This window comes from Archocentrus centrarchus, chromosome 11 (genome assembly GCF_007364275.1).
Source record: "Archocentrus centrarchus isolate MPI-CPG fArcCen1 chromosome 11, fArcCen1, whole genome shotgun sequence".
Lineage (NCBI taxonomy): Eukaryota > Metazoa > Chordata > Actinopteri > Cichliformes > Cichlidae > Archocentrus > Archocentrus centrarchus.
Window position 1 is genome coordinate 384,143 of NC_044356.1, and position 21,386 is coordinate 405,528.

The following is a 21,386-nucleotide window of genomic DNA, read 5'->3' on the forward strand; positions in this document are numbered from 1 at the left end:
CATTAGTGACGGTTACAAAGGATCTTCTTTGCGCTTCTGACAGTGGACTCATCTCTGTTCTTGTCCTGCTGGACCTCAGTTCAATTCAATTCAATTTTATTTATATAGTGCCAAATCACAACAAACAGTCACCTCAAGGCGCTTTGTATTGTGGGTAAAGTCCCTACAATAATACAGAGAAAACCCAACAGTCAAAACGACCCCCTATGAGCAGCACTTGGTGACAGTGGGAAGGAAAAGCTCCCTTTTAACAGGAAGAAACCTCCAGCAGAACCAGGCTCAGGGAGGGGGGGTCATCTGCTGTGACTGGTTGGGCTGAGGGGAGAGAGACAGGACAAAAGACACACTGTGGAAGAGAGCCAGAGATAATAATAATTAATGACTAATGCAGAGTGGAGTATAAACAAAGTAAATAAGGTGTAAATATGATGACATATATAATTAGAAATCCTGAAAGTATGAATTTGAATAAGTGTCTCCTGTACAGACACTGTAGTCCTCAATGCTGCCAGCTAGGATTAGTGACTTCTGTCATAGCAGCTCACCTTTTAAAAATGAAATAATCTAAATTGTCATATCACAAAATACAGTTCACTACTCCATAATGCTAAAGAACCCATCTGCAGCCATTATCAAACTTGTTCTCTTCAAACTACATACAGTGGTATGCAAAAGTTTGGGCACCCCTGATAATTTTCATGACCTGTGTATGCAGGTGAAGGGTCACTGAGTTTACAACTAATTTTCTGTTCCAATAATTAGTGCTAACGGTATTCAAATCAATAAAACTACAAGGGTGCCCAAACTCATGCACCTGTCTAATTTTGTTTAAATAATTATTGCACACTTTCTGTAAATCCTATAAACTTTATTTCACTTCTCAAATATTGCTGTCTTCGTCTGCTATATGATGTATTTAACTGAAATTGCTGATCCGAACAACCAATGCTTTATGAAGGAAAATCATGAAAATTATCAGGGGTGCCCAAACTCTTGCATACCACTGTATCTTTTGGCAGTTTGTGACATCAATAATGGATCTTGTTCTAATGAATTCAGGGAGGGATGAATGAATTGAGTGATGGTATATTAAAAGTATATTTTTAACATGAATGAATAGAAATAATAAATAGCCTCTTCTTATTGGACTGTTTCCTGTTATATCATCTTTTACTAATGCAAGGTAGTTGAGGTTAGCCAGGTCAGTGCTTTTCAATGAAAAAAACTGCATGTGTCATCCTGCTCTGAGACTCTGACTCCTGCCTGATGTTCACTTTATTTGTGATTATCTGTGTAATTTGTTCAAATTAGAAAGACACTGTTGACAAAGCTTAAATAATTTTTTATTAATCCACAGTCATGTTCAGTGGTTTCACAGTAATGTCATGCAAACACCATTTCAGACTGTAGATTATCACATTACACAGAAACAGCATGACATAAAAAAAAACAAAAAAACAAAAAACATAATTTTAAGAAAACAGCTAGACCCATCCAAACCATCCATTTTCTTATCCAGGGCTGGATCACGCGGGCAGCAGCCTAAGCAGAGAAGCCTAGATCTCCCTCTCCCCAGCCACCTCCTCCAGCTCGTTCGGGGGGAACCCAAGGCGTTCCCAGGCCAGCCTACAGATATAATCTCTCCAACATGTCCTGGGTCTTCCTCGGGGCCTCCTCATGGTAGAACATGCTTGGAACATCTTTCAAAGTGGCACCCAGGAGGGATCCTAGTCAGATGCCCGAACCTTTTCTGGCTGAGGACCATGGCCTCAGGCTCAGAGGTGCTGATTCTCACCAGCTAGATATGTTTGGCAAATCTACAGTTCATTAATGTGACAAGAAACACATTTAATGCTAATTATTGTTAGGAGTGTTAGGAGTTCAAATAGAGAAAAAAATGAACAATTATGGAAACATGCTCTAGTTAACAGGAGTAAAACACAACACCAGACCAAGTCATCATAAGTCAAAAAAACTGAGATTGGTAAAGAAACAATATGTGATAAAAGAAGAAAGCAGGTAGAAAGAGAGGATGAATTAAAATAACTGGCAGGATACAAAAAAGTAAGAAAATAAAAGAGAACAGAGGAGGAAGGAGGCATGAAAGGAAAAAGAAAAAGAAAAAGAAAAAACACTTGTTTGAACGTTCCCAGGGTCGGTTAGCTGAGCTTAAGGCCGAGGCAGAGAGCCAGCTCATTCTTCTGGATCTTTCCGTCTCCATTGATATCACAGTGACCCATCAGAGCTTTCCTGAACTTATCAAGGTCAGTTCCACTGATGCTGGGCTGTAGAGTCAGCAGAAAGAATTTATACCTGTGAAATTCTTAGTGGATCCAAATGCTTCATATTAAAGTCTCTATAAATTATTAAAATAAATAAAGGTTTATTTAAAAAGAAAGTACCAACACTTGTACTGTATGGGCTTTTGGGAATATAACACAATACTTCACAGAATAGGAACAGGCTTAGACTTCCTGGACTTGCTTTTTCCATAACTGTCAGTGATATCAAGGGTTATACAACAGGGTTATAATTTTTAATTAAAAAATAGAAATGAGCAAAATCACTGTTGTTTGGATGACAACGAATTTTACCTTCACCAGCTCCATCATATCCTTGACAAATCCATCCACCTCAGGGCCCTCCAGTGCACCCGTCTTACTCTACACACACAGAATAACTCAACTCAACTCAACTCAACTCAACTCAACTCAACTCAACTGTTTATTGTCAATTGCTGACGAATGTACTAGACGGGTGGAGAACTGAAATTACGTTTGCGATGACCCAAGGTGTGCAAACAGCATGTTCAATGTAAAATATACAATATATACTAAAAATGTACACAATATATACAAACTAGATTAAAATGTTCAACATACACAATGTATACACAGTAACACAATATATACACACACACTAACTACACAGTAACTGGTAGCAGCAATGCTGTGGTTGTAAAACAAATAATGAACAAGTAAAGTAAGGTAAAGTAAGGTGGCTGGTGCTGGGGGATATGATGAAAATGTGTGTCTGTGTGCTTGGGGGTGGGAGCAGCAGATTACAATCTACATCATCATTTGAATATCAATAACCACTGCATGTGAGAACTTTCTTTCATTATCATGTACAGTACATGCTGTTAAAAGCTGCAGCCTTACAGACTTCTTTCTAGACAGAATACTAAAGGTTTTCTTTCCATATTCAAATTTTCAGGTCTCTACATAAATGACTGATTGTCCTTTCATTGTGATAAATTCAGTCGAATTCAGCAGCATTTATCAGTTTTGTCACTTATAATAATCTCACTTTAAAAATGTGCTTTGCAAAAATCAGTCCTGTTCACTGATTAACAAAGAACAAAAATATTTGAGTATAATAACAAGAGAGTAGATTATTAAAGTGGGTAAATTTCCACTTACAACATCATAGTGAGTGAATATCTTCTCAAAGTCCCTCTTTCTGTCCTCCTGACTGCAAGCCTGAAAGCAGAATGGAGCAGTAAGGACCTGCTTTAAAGTCCACAAAACATATACATGAATCCAAACTGAATATAGATTAAAGTGTGAAAGATAATTTGGTTACAATTGTTTATTTTCCATGTCCAGTTTATTCAATTTAAACTCCAAAAAACATCTAAAAAAACATCCAGCAAACACAAATCATCAAACTTACATCCATCTTAAACTTCAGCAGGAAATTTTCTTTTAGGGCCAAAATTCTGGAGAAAAGAAACAGATGATTGTCAAATAGAAAATCCCATTAACTGAATTCATGCACTGATATTTTTTCAAGAACAGATCAGATGTGGAAGCAAAAAATATTTTTAAATTCCTTGAGTTATTTCGTGAGTGTTCAAATTATATTTATTATATTATAATTATAGTCTTAAAAGACTTTGTACAACATTTACACTCTATCTCACTTTTGTTAGTACTTCCCAGTTGTGTGTAACAAAAGTTCCACAAAATATAATCAATCAGTATTGTGACCAGGTACAAGGCATAGGTAGTGCCACAGGGGTTGTAGGGCCTCTGTATTGACTTATGGAGCTCAGTTATCAGGCTTCAAAGACAGAAAAAAACCCCAAAAAACAAAAAAACCCAAGACACTCAGAGAGAGTTCAACATAAAATGGACATGAGCCCAAATGAAATGAGTCACTAAACAACCACAGAATTTAAAATGATCATAAGAAGGCTAAAAACTATGACAAAAACTATGGAGACTCAAAACAATGACACAAGAGAGCAGGAGAGGACAACAGGACAACAAAAACAAACAGAGGACCGCAAAAATTCAAAAAAGGAAGAAAAAGATCAATGGCGTGACCAAAAAGGGTGGAAAATGACTCATAAGCAGCAGAAAACTGAAGGATGGATTAAACAATTAGATCAGTACCTGGCTAGGTCATTGAGATCCAGCCTGCCATCTTTGTTTTTGTCAAACATTTTCATCTACAGAAGAAAAAAAAAAGTCAGAATGAAGATAACCCAGAGCCCCCCTCATCCCAACCTCCCTTCCTGTTACCATGGTGTCAGTGTACTCCTCCAATTTTTTAGGGGTGATAGACTTTCCATGTTGAAGGAATAAGTCTTGAAGGAAGCCCTGAAGGGAGACACAAGAAAGATGTTTCAACACCGCAGACCAATTACAGCAAAGGTAGTTTTTCACTGTAATTTATTCTCATGTAACAGTCACCTTGAGTTCGATAGCTGAGATGTACCCGCTGCTGTCTGTGTCGTAGTTTCTCCAGATCTGGGAAAAAAAAAAAAAAAAAGACATTCAATTCAATTCAATTTTATTTATATAGCGCCAAATCACAACAAACAGTCGCCTCAAGGTGCTTTGTATTGTGGGTAAAGACCCTACAATAATACAGAGAAAACCCAACAACCAAACCAACACCCTATGAGCAAGTACTTGGTGACAGTGGGAAGGAAAAACTCCCTTTTAACAGGAAGAAACCTCCAGCAGAACTAGGCTCAGGGAGGGGCAGTCATCTGCCATGATCGGTTGTGGGTGAGGGGGGAGAGACAGGACAAAAGACACACCGTGGAAAAGAGCCAGAAGTTAATAATAGATACTCAGAGAGAGTACAACATAAAATGGACATAAGCCCAAATGAAATGAGTCACTAAACAACCCCAGAATTCAAAATGATCACAAGAAGACTAAAAAGTATGACAAATGCTTTCAAAGTTATCCCAAAAAATGTGAAACTATGGTGGCCAGAGATTAATAATAACTAATGGTTAAATGCAGAATGGTGTATAAACACAGAGAGAGAGAGAACAGAGTGAGAACATCTTTGTCCTGAAGGTGGTGCTTAAGACATATATTACAATTTCCAATTTTTTTGAGGGAAAAGTACGAGATGAGACACACCCACAGCAGCCTAAAATGCACAGATCTTCCCTTCAAGGTCCTCTGCTTATTCACCACTGGACCTCTTCCAGCATGGCTGCAGTTTTTAGATCACTGTGTGGAAGTCCCATACTGACATTTATAGTAGTGCGGCCTCAATGTATGCTGGATCTGTTCCAGTGTGTGAAACTTTAATTAAATGTTGGGAAAGATGGCAAAATCGCAGGGATCCAAATCTGGAAAGCAGGGCAGGTAGTGAGCAAAGATCATGTTGGTGCGACCAAATATGCACAGTGGCACACGCTGTGGTTCAGGTTGTTTCCCACTCTCTTGGTGAAGACTGCATACAGTAGGTCTCTCATCACCAGTGATCACTCTTAACATGAAAGTCACCTCAGTTTGATCTTTGGTCTCTGACCTAGTTTGAGGTCAAACTGCAAAAGCACATACAAACAATCTGCAAAAAGCAGCTGCACTGGAAGAGAACAAGAGGACCACTAGGAGATGACCTTGAATGGAAGCTTGGTCAAAGATGGATCACATCCCTTAAAGTATAAAAGTCCATAAATAACAGCTTATTAGGAAATATATGTTGTGTATGAGCAGGAATTTTGCCCAGAAAATGATAATATGAAGACAATATCTTCCACAGGAGACAATCAATATTTACATTAGTCTGGTGACATCCAGCCCACAGGTGGCAATGTACAAAAGTTGTATTGGCATTCTTATCCATCACCCATTAATGTTCAGGAGGCATGGGATCATTCCAAATCAATTCTGAAGCATAATAATGAGCCCAAATGTATAACCATAGCTATAAAAACTATTATTAGCTTTAAGACGGACTAAAACTTCATGTAAGAGAAGACAAAATCCACAGAACAACTATAACAGGTTCTCTGAGATGCCTAGAACAATCTTCCTGCCAAGTTCATTTGAAAAACTGTGTACATGTACCTAGAAACAGTTTTATACATCTATATATCTAATCATATATTGTTTTGATTTTGCTTCTTTCTATTTCTTACACTTAAATATTCACGCCATTATTTTTGAAGGCATTACATGCAATTTTTACATCGTCACCAAGCTGAGGCCAGTACTTTTACTGGGGTGGCACAGAAAATGTCCTTTTTTATTTATTTATTATTTTATATTTTTAAGTGTAAGGTTATTGTAAACCATTTTTGATCACTAACTTTTATCCCCTCTGAGAAATAATAATAATTATCCATTTTCTTCCGTTAATCCAGTTCAGGGGGCTGGAGCCTATCCCAGCTACCATAGGGTGAGAGGCGGGGGAGAGGCAGGTCACTAACCTGTCGCAGGGCTGAAACAGAGACATAGACAACCATTCACACTCACATTCACACCTATGGGCAATTTAGAATCACCAGTTATTGTAACCCCAGCAACTGCATGTCTCTGGACTGTGGGAGGAAGCCAGACTACCTGAAGAAAACCCACACAGACACGGGGAGAACATGCAAACTCCACACAGAAAGGCCAGATGGTGGATTCAAACCCAGGACCTTCTTGCTGTGAGATGACAGTGCTAAACACCGCACCACTGTAATATTGTTATTATTATTGTTATTATTATTATAATTCCTAATATAATAATTATAATAATAGAAGTAGTAGTGTTAGTATTCAGCTAAAATGTTCTTAGACAACCAGGCCTTCACCATTTGTTCATAAACTTAACAAAAATATCGAGTCTCTGATTTGTGTGTGAAGCGTTTGTACATGATTTGTGCACACGCACTGCTCGTGAAAGGGTTCCATTGTTTTTGTTTCATTTGTACTCATTGAATATCCATCCTCCTCCTCTGTTCTTCACCACTCTATTTGTTGCCCCTCACCCTCATGAACTCCACACTGTTGTCCAGAGGTGTCTCTCTGCGGAACAGAAGCAGGAAGTTTTCCTCCTCTGGCAACATCAGTGTGGCCAGCTGAAAAGGATGACATAAAGAAGAAGCTGTAGTTCATTTTAATTTACATGATTCATTCATTTTGATTTACAAAAATCAGTGTGTGCAGGGATGAATAGGCTTTTTGATATATGACACAGCTAGTGCTGACTTCTTGTACCTCTTGGATCTGCAGATGTCTGTCAGCTGCAGTGTCACACGCAGGCATGAACTTTTCTTTCAGCCTTCTGATTTTGTCTCCAGTTATCTCCTCCTTCTGAAAACAGCATCTCAGCAACATTAGCCTGCATAAAAATAGTTTCAGGCAACTGGTCCCATTTTTTTATTCTTTAACCCCTGAGAACTGCAGTGAGTTTTCCAGGCCTTCAAATGTGAAAGCTGAACCAGAAAGCTTCTGAGACCTAAAATCAGGTCCTTTGCCAACAAATATATTCCTGCATATTCATATTTTTATGGATATATCAATACATGTTTATAGAGATTATAATTTCAGCATACGTAAATGCTGTCTGTGTCAACAAATAAATAAAATGTCTGATACAATGCACCCTTAAGTTTTATCAATGCAAATGTGATGCACACAACTATTACAACTGTGCTTATAAAATCTGATGGTGTCTGACTTTTGCATCCCTCTGTGGTAGTGTTAAAAACTGGCAGGCTGCAGTACAGCCTTAACGCTTTAGTTCAGAACCTCTTTTATCCAACAGGAAATGATTCACTCTTCCTTAACGGCACTCGGAGGTTGATCTCTTACCTTCATCCCGAGTTTGTGCAACATGTGTTTAAAGAAGGCGTCCAGCTCATTTGCTTCGATGTAGCCATTATCTAAGAGACAAAGAAATGTGTCTTTTTTTTTTCCCTTTTGAGAATCCTCGCTTACTCTCAATTGAAACTGCTCATGTGTTTGACTGAAAAACATTCAGATCTTTTTTCTAACAGAGTTCCTTAAGTTCTTCTGAGCTGTTTTACTTCTGGCTATGAAACAGTAACTGAATTAACAGGCAACAGTGTCAGCCTGCTGCAGCTCATAACCACGTGCTGACATGGCTAAACTCCTTTAAAACTATATTTTTCATTCTTACAAATAATGAGTTTCCTCTTAGTGCCAGAGGGTGAGGCTGGAACTGTAATGTGAAGTCCACTTTTTAAAATCTTCATAGATGTGATAACTCAGCACATCCAGCAGAGAATTATATATTAGTTTTTTTTGTGTTTAATTTTTAACTTTTTTCAAATTTTTCATTCCTTTATTATTTTCTACTCATTTCAGCTTAAGCAATTTTGCTTTGGCTTTTTTTTTTTTTTGCTATATTCCATTTAATTGAGCTATTGTGTTTATTATGCTATGACTTTATTTAGTTATCAGCTGCTGTAACACAGGATTTTCCTAACTTTCAGCACAAATAAGGTTTTTATAATTTTACTTGTCTTTACCTTTTTAAATTAATCTTGAAAAGAGGACATCTCTGAATTAATGTCCCCTTTGAAAGCACTGTTATCACATCATGTTTTGTATTCTTTGTACTTAGAAGCAATTAATAGCACATTCAAATCATATTATTTAGTCTGTATGCTGGATGGTTTGAATAAATATATATACATATGGACTTAAGAGCCATTAAAAAGCTCCTCTCCTTACCATTGACATCAAAATGTTGCCAGATCTGTAAGAATCCTGCAGCATCCAGTCTGTCCAGTGCGCTGTCCATGGTGCTATAGACCAGTCTAGCGGCAGAGGAGGGGGTGAAAAAATAAAAAGAAATAAATAGCTTCTGTCTGAGATCCTCACAGAGAGACAAAGATGACCTGTTCCACTGAAATGAAATCTGCTCAAAGTTCACCCCCAGGGAAAATCAGCCAAATGAGCGTCACACCTTGGTGGCCTGTATATATGAAGGGAGGGGCGAGAGAGTGAGAGCGTGCAACACAGAAGAGAGAGAGAGAGCGAGAGAATGACAAGTAAAATAATATTTATTGGAAAAAACATACAAATACAGAAATATTTGGCAGCTTGATGTCACATTTATGGTAAATTTATAAAAGTAGATTTAAAAAAGTGACAACATCAAAAAAACAAAAATAAAAGGAAAACCATTATTGAGTCTTTTAAATGAAAAAAAAAACACTTTTCTGCTCAGAATTAGATATAAATCTTAGATATAAATCATATTTTCCTCTACAACCGCCTCTTATTGTATAAGCAGTATCTTAAACAAATGTTAGGTCATATTTACATAATACATCAGTAAGTGCAGCTTACACGGGACCTTTATGATGGCAGAAGAGTAACAGATGGTAACATTTACAAAGGGCCTCACTGACAGTCACTGACACTACAAGTTTTTTCATTGCTTAAAGCAAACGTTAATGATTTTAACTTACAGGGACAGTTCACCTCCAAGTCAGCTAGACTCTTTTTTTTCTCTGGCCTGTAGTGCTATTTCTCCATCTAGATTTTTTTTATGGTGTAAGTAGACTAGTTTTAGTGAGATCAGCTGTAGGGACGTGAGCTCACCTTGGGGTGCTCAAAGTGCCAAAGTACATTTGAAAAACTCAGCAGTAATGTCTCTTTCCTGAAATCACAACCTGTTCCTCACAAAACCTCCACAAGCCGCGGAGAGAACAGTTATTCTGCTTATTCTTTCCATGGTTCTGCCAGCCCAAAGAAGCATGCAGATAGCTAACATTACAGCTCAGATTAACATGACTCCATCAGTGTTTACATCCTGTAATGAGAATCAGCTTCTCATCACGGGTAAATGCACACTTCCTGGAGCAACATGTAAATGTGATTTCACCAGCCTTTAAGCAAATAAATAAAAAGACCATCAGCTGCCCTCTGTCTCCAGAAATGTTTCTTCCAGTAACTCTGACTTGACATAAACATGGCATCAACTCACCTTTTTCCTGCTTCTGTAAAAAACAAGCTGTAGTTATATTACTAAAAGTTTTACATCTTGAAATTAATTAAAAAAAAAAAAAATCTGATGGAGTCATATTTTTTTTGTTTTTGTTATTTCCCACTTTTGAGAGCTTTAATTTTTTTGCTTGACTCTGGTTCAACAATCTTAACCTTATTTAGTCTTTTTTAAAGGTCCTGATCCCAACAAAAATTCCTAAATGAATAACAACTGAGCTCACATGAGGAAAGGCTGTCATGTCCCATCCTCAAGCCCCACTCCCAGTCTGACCTCCATTCACACTGCATTTCATGTTCCAGGCTCGAGTTCAGCTTGTTTCTTTTGCTGCCTGAGTCTTCTTCCATTATCTCAAACTCGAAGCAGCTTTTGGACTCCTATCTCGTTCTCTCAAACATACACATGCCTTTGAAGACAGATCATTATCACCATGTACAGTGTGATTCTAGCTTTTATGCATTTTGTGGTCTAACTGGAGACATTTTTGGAAGTGGTGACATGCTGTCCTCTGACATTTCCTACTGATTCATTCATTATTTAACACACTGATTTTCAGTTGATCTTCAAGAGGAAAGTTGGATCACACCTGATGTGTAGCAGTCCAAGCACCCAAGCCCACTTTTTCAAGCAGTCCAGGGCACAATCTGTCTCAGGTTTTGCAGTAAATCCAGGTTTTAAGTCTCATCTCTATGACAACAATCCCAGTGCTGGTTCACTGGTAGCAGTGATGTTTCATATCAACCAGCAATGATTGGTTTGATATAACTGAAGAGGGGAGGAATTATAGATGTTACTGAGCAGGAAAAGTTTCTGATGCTCAAATAACAGAAAGCGGCTGTAGGTACAGTAAGCATCAACAATGTTTGATTAGTCTCACTGTTAGTTATGAACTAGTTTGGATGGCTTGTTGCATTTCTAATGACTTCGAGAATTTTTCTGCAACCATCTGCTTCAAATTTGCTGGTTTTAAGATGATCAACAAAAATTTGGAATAAAGAAACTGTTTTTGGGACCTATTTCTATTTTAAATCTTATTTTCTGAAGTTCTGCTAGCAATGATTACTGAAGTGCTACAGTTCAGACCAAACAGCTTCAATCTGGACCTACTTATAGTTACACAAAAACAATAAATGAGACTCATTTTCCTCAGTGCTTTGTACTAACTGAGCTTTTTAAATTGCTGGGCATGTTTATCTAAGCAGCCACAGATTCTCTCTGCACCAGATAAACCCATCTGGTCTGCTCTTTATGGTCATATTAAAGCTTTGGATAGAGACAGTTATGGAGTTGTTTTGACCGCTGGACAGCTGGGACTAATCCAAGATCAGGAAACTCCCACTGATAACAGCATGACAAAGTGTCTGTCCACTACACATACATGTTGCATAGGGAAAAAAAAAAATTTACATCTGTGTCTTTTCGTGTATTAATATGATTGATCTCCTTAAAGTTCATGTGGCGTAGACGAGGCAGCTGAAGCAGGATTTAGGTGACTGTAAACACTTTATTGTGTCAGACTGAAGGAGTGTCATCACTGGACTCATCCTCTGATTTGCTGTTAGATTTGCAATCTGTCAGTGAAGCTGGAATCTCTTCATCAGCTGGACTCACATGTGTGTCAGACAGAGATGGAGGCCTCACTGCAGAGAGGCAGAAAATAAAGATACAATCAAGAAAAAAAACAAAGTAGAAACAAAATAATGAAAATACTCAACATCACCTTGAGCCAGTGAAATACAGCATGTCCACTTCACTATGAGGTTGTTTTGTTTAGTTTTTCTAAAATGATGGTGTAGTTCTTGCTATCTTTGTACAAGTCTTGTGCTAGATTGGCTCAGCCAGGAGGATGCTGTGTGCTGCTTTGACCAGATGTTTTGGTGTCAGACAGCTCATGATGCTCTGGGCATTCAGATAAGGTGTGGCAGCAGCTCTGCATTGGTTAGCTGTGGATGTGGCTAAGTTTACTGACCAGCAGCCTGAACCTCTGAAAGCATAAATAGTTTCAGCTCATCTCTGCATCCTTGGTAAAAAGAAAACAAAAATCTGTTTTCAAGACTCTTTGCCTAGTCCTCCTCTGTCTGATGGGAGACAGATACAGAAAGAAGTCACAGCAGATCATCGCCCTGGCTGAGCTGCACTAGCACAACATACAGTTACTGTAATTGGTTGTACCGTAGGCAGGGAGGGATTTGGTGCGTTCTCGGTCGTCTTTGCTTGCAGTTGAAAGGCTGGATGACCTCTTTAGAGATGACGCCCGTTTGTTGCTGCCAGGCTCTCCGCCTGCGAGGGGTGCTTCAAACACATCACCATCTGCAGCTGCAGAAAGAGAACGATATACGATCACTGTCTGTGCCTCTTAAAAATCTCCAACTTACATTTACACTTATTTGAAGCTGTCACCTATCAGCTGTTTATCTCATTTAATTTTACAGTGTGGACCTGGAAAGAAATTATAATTAGAATAAATAGAAACACTCACTTATACTGTATTATGTCAAGGTTTTAATGCAAAAGCACCTTATTCAACTAGCCTACAGAATGATGAGAGACAAGCAAATAAAAACTCTAGGAGTGAAATAAATGAAGCCAGTGGTAAAGTGCCAAAAACAGTAGTCCCTCTAATGGCCACGTGAGGTGGGCTACAAAAGAGAGTCAGTTCCTGTAGACTCCAATATTAAATTACTAACTCTGTTTACACCCTGAAACAAAAAAAATGGTTTTAATCTCTATAATCTTTCATATTAACCATACAGTTATTATGAAATAACCACACAGTTATTATGAAAGGACGATTCCCCCTTTAATAATAATAATTGCATGGTGGCTGATTTTTTTTTTTTTTGGTAACTTGGCACTTTGACTGACAGCTGTCCCGACACCTGTGTCTGTAGCTAATTCTGAAATGGACCCCTGTCCTGCTGTCGGCGCCTTGTACAGTTTATTGCACGTCCAAGAAGTCTGTGCTTCTGTTTCGGTGAAAGAAATTCTAGTGTATTATTTGTCTGTTACTCTGCACTAATGTGTAGGCATCTGTGTTTCTATAATGCACTCATAAAGCATATGGATGCAACTTGATAATCAAGCTTTTTACCATTAGCTGATGAGCACTACACTGTCTTATCCCAATATTTCTGGATTCAAAACAAGATTGACAGTCATGATTCCTCAAAATGGGTGTAATTATGATGCTACATCAATCTTTTATGTACAGGTGCTGGTCATAAAATTAGAATATCATGAAAAGTTGATTTATTTCACTAATTCCATTCAAAAAGTGAAACATATTCATTCATTATACCCAGACTGATATATTTCAAATGTGTGTTTCTTTTAATTTTGATGATTATAACTGACAACTAATGAAAACCCCAAAATCAAATTAAAATATTGTGAAAAGGTTCAATATTGAAGACACCTGGTGCCACACTCTAATCACCTGCAAAGTCCTTTAAATGGTCTCTCAGTTTAGTTCTGTAGGCTACACAATCATGGGGAAGACTGCTGACGACAGTTGTCCAAAAGAAGACCATTGACACCTTGCACAATGAGGGCGAGACACAAAAGGTCATTGCTAAAGAGGCTGGCTGTTCACAGAGCTCTGTGTCCAAGCACATTAATAGAGAGGCGAAGGGAAGGAAAAGATGTGGTAGAAAAAAGTGTACAAGCAATAAGGATAACCGCACCCTGGAGAGGACTGTGGAACAAAACCCATTCAAAAATTCAATTCAATTCAATTCAATTTTATTTATATAGCGCCAAATCACAACAAACTGTCGCCTCAAGGCGCTTTGTATTGTGGGTAAAGACCCTACAATAATACAGAGAAAACCCAGCAGTCAAAACGACCCCCTATGAGCAAGCACTTGGCGACAGTGGAAAGGAAAAACTCCCTTTTAACAGGAAGAAACCTCCAGCAGAACCAGGCTCAGGGAGGGGCAGTCATCTGCCGCGACCGGTTGGGCTGAGGGGAGAGAAAGACATGCTGTGGAAGAGAGCCAGAGATTAATATCAATTAATGATTAAATGCAGAGTGGAGTATAAACAAAGTAAATAAGGTGAATGAGAAACAGTGCATTATGTGAACCCCCCAGCAGACTAGGCCTATAGCAGCATAACTAAGGGGTGGTTCAGGGTCACCTGATCCAGCCCTAACTATAAAGCTTTATCATAAAGGAAAGTTTTAAGCCTATTCTTAAAAATAGAGAGGGTGTCTGTCTCCCGAATCCAAGCTGGAAGCTGGTTCCACAGAAGAGGCGCCTGAAAGCTGAAGGCTCTGCCTCCCATTCTACTCTTAAGTATCCTAGGAACCACAAGTAAGCCAGCAGTCTTAGAGCGAAGTGCTCTGTTGGGGTGATATGGTACTATGAGGTCTTTGAGATAAGATGGTGCCTGATTATTCAAGACCTTGTAGGTGAGGAGAAGAATTTTAAATTCTATTCTAGATTTAACAGGGAGCCAATGAAGAGAAGCCAATATGGGAGAAATATGCTCTCTCTTTCTAGTCCCTGTCAGTACTCTAGCTGCAGCATTTTGGATCAGCTGAAGGCTTTTCAGAAAGCTTTTAGGACAGCCTGATAATAATGAATTACAATAATTCGGCCTAGAAGTAATAAATGCATGAATGAGCTTTTCAGCATCACTCTGAGAAAGGATGTTTCTAATTTTAGAAATATTGCGCAAATGCAAAAAAGCGGTCCTACATATTTGTTTAATATGTGCATTGAAGGACATATCCTGGTCAAAAATGACTCCAAGATTTCTCACAGTGTTACTGGAGGCCAAAGTAATGCCATCCAGAGTAAGTATCTGGTTAGACACCATGTTTCTAAGATTTGTGGGGCCGAGAACAAGAATTTCAGTTTTATCTGAATTTAGAAGCAGGAAATTAGAGGTCATCCAGGCCTTAATATCTTTAAGACATTCCTGCAGTTTAATTAATTGATGTGTGTCATCTGGCTTCATTGATAGGTAAAGCTGAGTATCATCTGCATAACAATGAAAATTGATGCAGTGCTTTCTAATAATACTGCCTAAGGGAAGCATGTATAATGTAAATAAAATTGGTCCTAGCACAGAACCCTGTGGAACTCCATAATTAACCTTAGTGTGTGAAGAAGACTCCCCATTTACATGAACAAATTGGAGTCTATGAGATAAATATGATTCAAACCACTGCAGTGCAGTACCTTTAATACCTATAGCAAGCTCTAATCTCTGTAATAAAATGTTATGGTCAACAGTATCAAAAGCTGCACTGAGGTCCAACAGGACAAGAACAGAGATGAGTCCACTGTCAGAGGCTCTAAGAAGATCATTTGTAACCTTCACTAATGCTGTTTCTGTACTGTGATGAATTCTGAAACCTGACTGAAACTCTTCAAATAAACCGTTCCTCTGCAGATGATCAGTTAGCTGTTTTACAACTACTCTTTCAAGAATCTTTGAGAGAAAAGGAAGGATGGAGATTGGCCTATAATTAGCTAAGACAGCTGGGTCAAGTGATGGCTTTTTAAGCAGAGGTTTAATTACAGCCACCTTGAAGGTCTGTGGTACATAGCCAACAAATAAAGACTGATTGATCATTTTTAAGATTGAAGCATCAATAATTGGAAAGACTTCTTTGAACAGTCTAGTAGGAATGGGATCTAATAAACATGTTGCTGGTTTGGAGGAAGTAACTATTGAAGTTAACTCTGAAAGATCAACTGAAGCAAAAGAGTCTAAACAAATACCAGCAGTGCTGAAAGCAGCCGAACATGAAGAATAATCTTTGAGATGGTTATGAATAATTTTTTCTCGAATGTCTAAAATTTTATTTGTAAAGAAATCCATGAAGTCACTACTAGTTAACGTGAAAGGAATACTCGGCTCTACAGAGCTCTGACTCTTTGTCAGCCTGGCTACAGTGCTGAAAAGAAACCTGGGGTTGTTCTTATTTTCTTCAATTAATGATGAATAGTAAGATGTCCTAGCTTTACGGAGGGCTTTTTTATAGAGCAACAAACTCTTTTTCCAGGCTAAATGAGCATCTTCTAATTTAGTGAGACGCCATTCCCTCTCCAGCTTTCGGGTTAGCTGCTTTAAGCTGTGCGTTTGTGAATTATACCACGGAGTCAGGCACTTCTGATTTGAAGCTTTCCTTTTCAGAGGAGCCACAGTATCCAAAGTTATACGCAGTGAGGATGTAAAACGATTGACGAGATAATCGACCTCACTGGGAGCAGAGTTTAGGTAGCTGCTCTGCACTGTGTTGGCACATGGCACTGAAGAGCATAACAATGAAGGAATTAGATCCTTAAACTTAGTTACAGCACTTTCAGAAAGACTTCTACTGTAATAAAACTTATTCCCCACTGCTGTGTAATCCATTAAAGTAAATGTAAATGTTACTAAGAAATGATCAGACAGCAGGGGGCTTTCAGGGAATACTGTTAAGTCTTCAGTTTCTATGCCATATGTTAGGACAAGATCCAGAGTATGATTAAAGTGGTGGGTGGGCTCCTTTACATTTTGAGAGAAGCCAATTGAATCTAACAATAGATTAAATGCAGTGTTGAGGCTGTCATTCTCAGCATCTACATGGATGTTAAAATCACCCACTATAATTATTTTATCTGAACTGAGCACTAAATCAGATAAAAAGTCTGAGAAATCAGACAGAAACTCTGAGTAGGGACCAGGTGGACGATAGATAATAACAAATAAAACAGGTTTTTGATTTTCCCAATTAGGATGGACAAGACTAAGAGTCAGGCTTTCAAAAGAATGAAAACTTTGTCTGGGTCTCTGATTAATTAATAAGCTGGAATTGAAGATTGCAGCTAATCCTCCTCCTCGACCTGTGCTTCGAGCATTCTGACAGTTACTGTGACTCGGGGGTGTTGATTCATTTAAACTAACATATTCATCCTGCTGTAACCAGGTTTCTGTAAGGCAGAATAAATCAATATGTTGATCAATTATTAAATCATTTACTAATAGGGACTTGGAAGAGAGAGACCTAATGTTTAACAATCCACATTTAATTGTTTTATTGTTTGGTGCAGTTGATGAAGCTGTATTATTTATTGTTTTTGAATTTTTATGCTTAAATAGCTTTTTGCTGATTTTAGCTTTGTTTTTTGGTGGTCTGGGAGCAGGCACCGACTCTATGGGGATGGGGTTTTGGGGGGATGGCAGGAGGAGAGAAGCTGCAGAGAGGCGTGTAAGACTGCAACTCTGCTTCCTGGTCTCAACCCTGGGTAGTCAGTTTTTAGGAGGGTTAATAATGTGGGGGAGATTCACAAAGAGTGGACTGCAGCTGGAGTCAGTGCTTCAAGAACCACCACACACAGACGTATGCAGACATGGGTTTCAGCTGTCGCAGTCCTTGTGTCAAGCCACTCTTGAACAAGAGACAGCGTCAGAAATGTCTTGCCTGGGCTAAAGACAAAAAGGACTGGACTGCTGCTGAGTGCTCCAAAGCACAGTTGGCCAACATTTCTAAAAATCCCTTTTTTTTTTATTGATCTTAAGTAATATTCTAATTTTCTGAGATATTGAACTTGGGGTTTTCATTAGTTGTCAGTTCTAATCATCAAAATTAAAAGAAACAAACACTTGAAATATATCAGTCTGTGTGTAATGAATGAATATAATATACAAGTTTCACTTTTTGAATGGAATTACTGAAATAAAATCAACTTTTTCATGATATTCTAATTTTATGACCAGCACATGTACATGCTATGCTTGGAAAAAAAAAATATATTCAAACAGGTCTAAACCACAGAAATCTTTTGTAACGTTTCATCAGCTGAAACACACAACATTACAGTTTGTGTGAAGTGTGAAATAAACGGTCCTTGAAATGTATAAATTACCTTTTCTTCTGTCTCTCTCTGACTTTAAAATCACATCTTTTTGCACGACAATTTAAAAAAGACGAGTCGTCCTTTTTAAATTACACAGCTGAGTCACTGTTTTAAGGAAAAACACTGAGTTCCTGTGAGTGCTAATTACACAAGTAAAGCATTAAAATACCAAATCCCCCGCACACTGACATTTGGACGTATCAAGTACAGGCTGGGATTCACTGCATCTGCTTTAACTGTGATGGACCTTTGCTGCATGTGGCAAGTGGAAGCATCAAATATGGCCTAGGAAGCCTTAATTAAACATGTGGAAAACTGTTAAATTAAGTTGTTGTGTGTTTAGCTATGCCTATGCTCACACAAAGCAGTGAGCTGTGCAACCTTCCTTATTAAGAAAGAAGAAAGGGAAGTATCTCAGTAACTGTGGCTGTCTGCCTGTACTGACAGGCTTTCATCTTGTCTGCGCAGGCAGATTCATTTCAGTGCTGATTTCCTTTCTCCCTGATGGTGATGTGTGCAAATAGGCTAAAAAAATACAAGAACACAAGGCTTTCTCCGAATCCAAATCATCCCACGAATGCAAAATAAGAACTGTGAAGAAATAATAATTGCAAATTTGTATATTTAAAAAATGTCTATAGACTGACAGAAAGTTGGTGACCTCTGCACTTTATGCACCTCAGCATCCACTGACCCTGCTTTGTGATTTTATGTGGCCTACCACTTTGTTGCTGAGTTGCTGTTGTTCCTAGAGTAATCGCTTCCACTTTGTTATAATACCACTAACAGCTGACTGTGGAGTATTTAGTAGTGAGTACATTTCATAACTGGACTTGTTGCACAGGTTGCATCCTATCACGGTACCACGCTGGAATTCACTGAGCTCCTGAGAGTGATCCATTCTTTCACAAATGTTTGTAGAAGCAGTCTGCATGCCTAGGTGCTTGGTTTATACACCTGTGGCCATGGAAGTGACAGGAACACCTGAATTCAATGATTTGGGTGGGTGAGTGAATACGTTTGGCAGCATAGTGTAGTTTATAGGACTGTAACTTCTTCTGTCCTCCACTTGTCCAGTTTCCTCATTTTTTTAAAGAACACACTGCACACCATGCTGAGATAAGCCAAGTTTTCAGCTGATAGCTTGTTGGGGAAAAGAAAAAAAAAACTTATGCCTGTCAAATTGTGTTGTCTTTCAATTTTTTTGTAGATTGAACTAAAGAAACAGACACAAATGTGACAGTTGTGTTTTGTGACAGGCTGCCAGTAACAAAAGGCCTAAAGATACAATTTAAAATGGGTTCTTTTCCCAAGTTGTCTGTTATATGTAGACACAAAAGTCAGAAAAAGTGAACACTGGTTCATCCCTTCAGTTAGGTTCCTTCTTTATGCTGGAATGACTCATAGGTCAGTGTTAAGTGGCTTAACAAACAAACAAACAAACATTCCTCTGAAGATGGACTGAACTGAAAAGGAGCGAAAAACAGCTAAGGTCCAAAGAAAAACGTTTTAAAATTTTCAGAAAGTCTGAAGAACATTTGCTCAAGAGCACTTTAAAAAAAAATACAAGAAAGTCTGGCTCCTTTGAAGCAAAATATGAAGAAATGAGGTGTGGTTCAAGACTTTTGCACAGTGGTATAGCTACTAACCGTCCTGAGGATACAGAGGTTCTGCGGGGTTGCTGCTGGTACTCACTCGCCCCTGTTCTGATGTCGCCCTCCTCAGGCGAGGAGCAGGAAGTGGAGCTTTAGGAGATACGCTGCCTGTTTGAACATTAACAGCGTCACCTGACACACAAATAAAGGAATCAGTTAAACATTTGGTTTATTCTTAAATCCACTTAAGTGGGAATTACGTATATTTTGATGCCCAACAGCTGATAATAAAACTTTCTTAGAGTTTAAAGTGGTTGCCACTTCCTACTTACCACAGACGTAGGTGCTGTTTAGTCGGGGGCTAGTTGGGCTGAGGGACCCGGAGGCGCAGGGTGACAAGGGTACTTTGGTAGCCTGAGGTGGGGGTGGTTTGTGGGTGACACTCTGTGGCTTGAACCTGGGTGCTGGCTCTGGTTTAGATTCATCAGTGTCTGCTATCACAGCAGGATGGACTTCTGACTTGGCTGCAGGAAAAGATTGAGCACTGCTCAGTGGTTGCAAAAATGTCAGCTAATCACTGTAGAAATTCCACATTCAGTAGTCGACAGAAGAGCCAGTATTGAAACATCACATTTTTTTGCCATATCAAATGAGGAGCCCTGCAGTGCGTGAGCTATTGATATTTTCTCTTTTCTTTTATAATGAAACCATCATATTTAGCCTTCCAACTATGCCAAGAAAATTCAGCATAGATCCAAATGATATTAAAGACACAAACCTTTGTCACCATCCACTTTGTTCTGTGCAGGTGCTGGCTCAGTCTGAAACCAGAGAAAGAGAACTCTTATTTCAATACAACTGACTGAATGTACACTTACTGAGCTCTTCATTAGGAACACCTGGGAGATCTACTGCAATCTAGTACAGCTCATGCCTCTTTATAATTTTGAAGCAACTTCTGACATGGGGGCAACTCTACTTTAAGTTTATTACCGCAGTTGCACTTGGTTGTAATATTGTACTGGACTGTGTGCATTATTTTGCTAACATAAGACCAATAACAAAATATATTGGCTAATGAGGCATCAAATACTTTATTCTAGAAATATATATTGCTGGCTCTAGTATTGATGTTAACTCCACCTACTTTCTTTCCAGCCATTCTCTCTTGCCTGGCCTTCATCTCAGCCATCAGGTCCATTCCCATTACAGGAACCCCAATGTGACGGGGTTTGTGTGGGTTTCCCTTTTTCTCCAATTTCTCCACATTTTCTGGCTTCTCCATGTTTTCCTTTTTATCCAAATTCTGCTTTTCATTCTCTTCCTCTGCAGGTTTGATGGTGATTGGAGGCACCTCAATCCCAGAATCTGTGTGATTTGAGGAATGAGACTTGTGGGGCTCCTGCTCGGGCTCTGACACAATGGGAGAGATTTTCACAGATGATGTGGGAGATGTTGGTGTCGTCTCCTCAGATGCAGCTGTAGTGGACAAGGCAGGTTGAAATGGGGTGATGGCTGCAGCTCCATGGCTCTTCTCTGAACGGGACGTTCGAGATTTGATGAGATTAAAGAAACCACTCTTCCTGCATTCACGTTTTTTATCTGCTGGTTCTGGAGTGCTGGCAGACGGACCTTTTCCAGAGGGAATTCTGGAGATGATCAAAATGACAGAGAGAAGCAAAATGTGTCAGCATGGTGTCAAAAGTCTTCAAAT

At 38.8% G+C, this 21,386-nt stretch overlaps 2 protein-coding genes across 2 annotated transcripts in view; both read right to left on the minus strand.

The window, feature by feature from the left end:
• Positions 1 to 1,856: 1,856 nt before the first annotated feature.
• On the minus strand, positions 1,857 to 9,015 carry LOC115788565 (secretagogin-like). Its single transcript, XM_030741636.1, has 11 exons — positions 8,946 to 9,015; positions 8,061 to 8,131; positions 7,464 to 7,559; positions 7,235 to 7,324; positions 4,701 to 4,757; positions 4,530 to 4,607; positions 4,401 to 4,456; positions 3,676 to 3,721; positions 3,423 to 3,482; positions 2,595 to 2,663; positions 1,857 to 2,285 (listed from the first exon to the last, which is right to left on the minus strand). The coding sequence occupies exons 1-11, from the start codon at positions 9,013 to 9,015 to the stop codon at positions 2,160 to 2,162; spliced, it is 819 nt and encodes a 272-aa protein (XP_030597496.1). The 3' UTR covers positions 1,857 to 2,159.
• A 244-nt stretch (positions 9,016 to 9,259) lies between these two features.
• The window catches only part of carmil1 (capping protein regulator and myosin 1 linker 1), a 46,379-nt gene continuing 34,252 nt past the window's right edge, over positions 9,260 to 21,386 (minus strand). The window contains exons 33-38 of the mRNA XM_030740724.1: positions 20,820 to 21,321; positions 20,451 to 20,493; positions 20,005 to 20,196; positions 19,727 to 19,864; positions 12,397 to 12,540; positions 9,260 to 11,864 (exon numbers count right to left, since the gene is read on the minus strand). Coding sequence (XP_030596584.1) covers positions 11,737 to 11,864; positions 12,397 to 12,540; positions 19,727 to 19,864; positions 20,005 to 20,196; positions 20,451 to 20,493; positions 20,820 to 21,321 — 1,147 coding nt within the window. The 3' untranslated portion in view covers positions 9,260 to 11,736. The remainder of the gene's footprint in view (positions 11,865 to 12,396; positions 12,541 to 19,726; positions 19,865 to 20,004; positions 20,197 to 20,450; positions 20,494 to 20,819; positions 21,322 to 21,386) is intronic.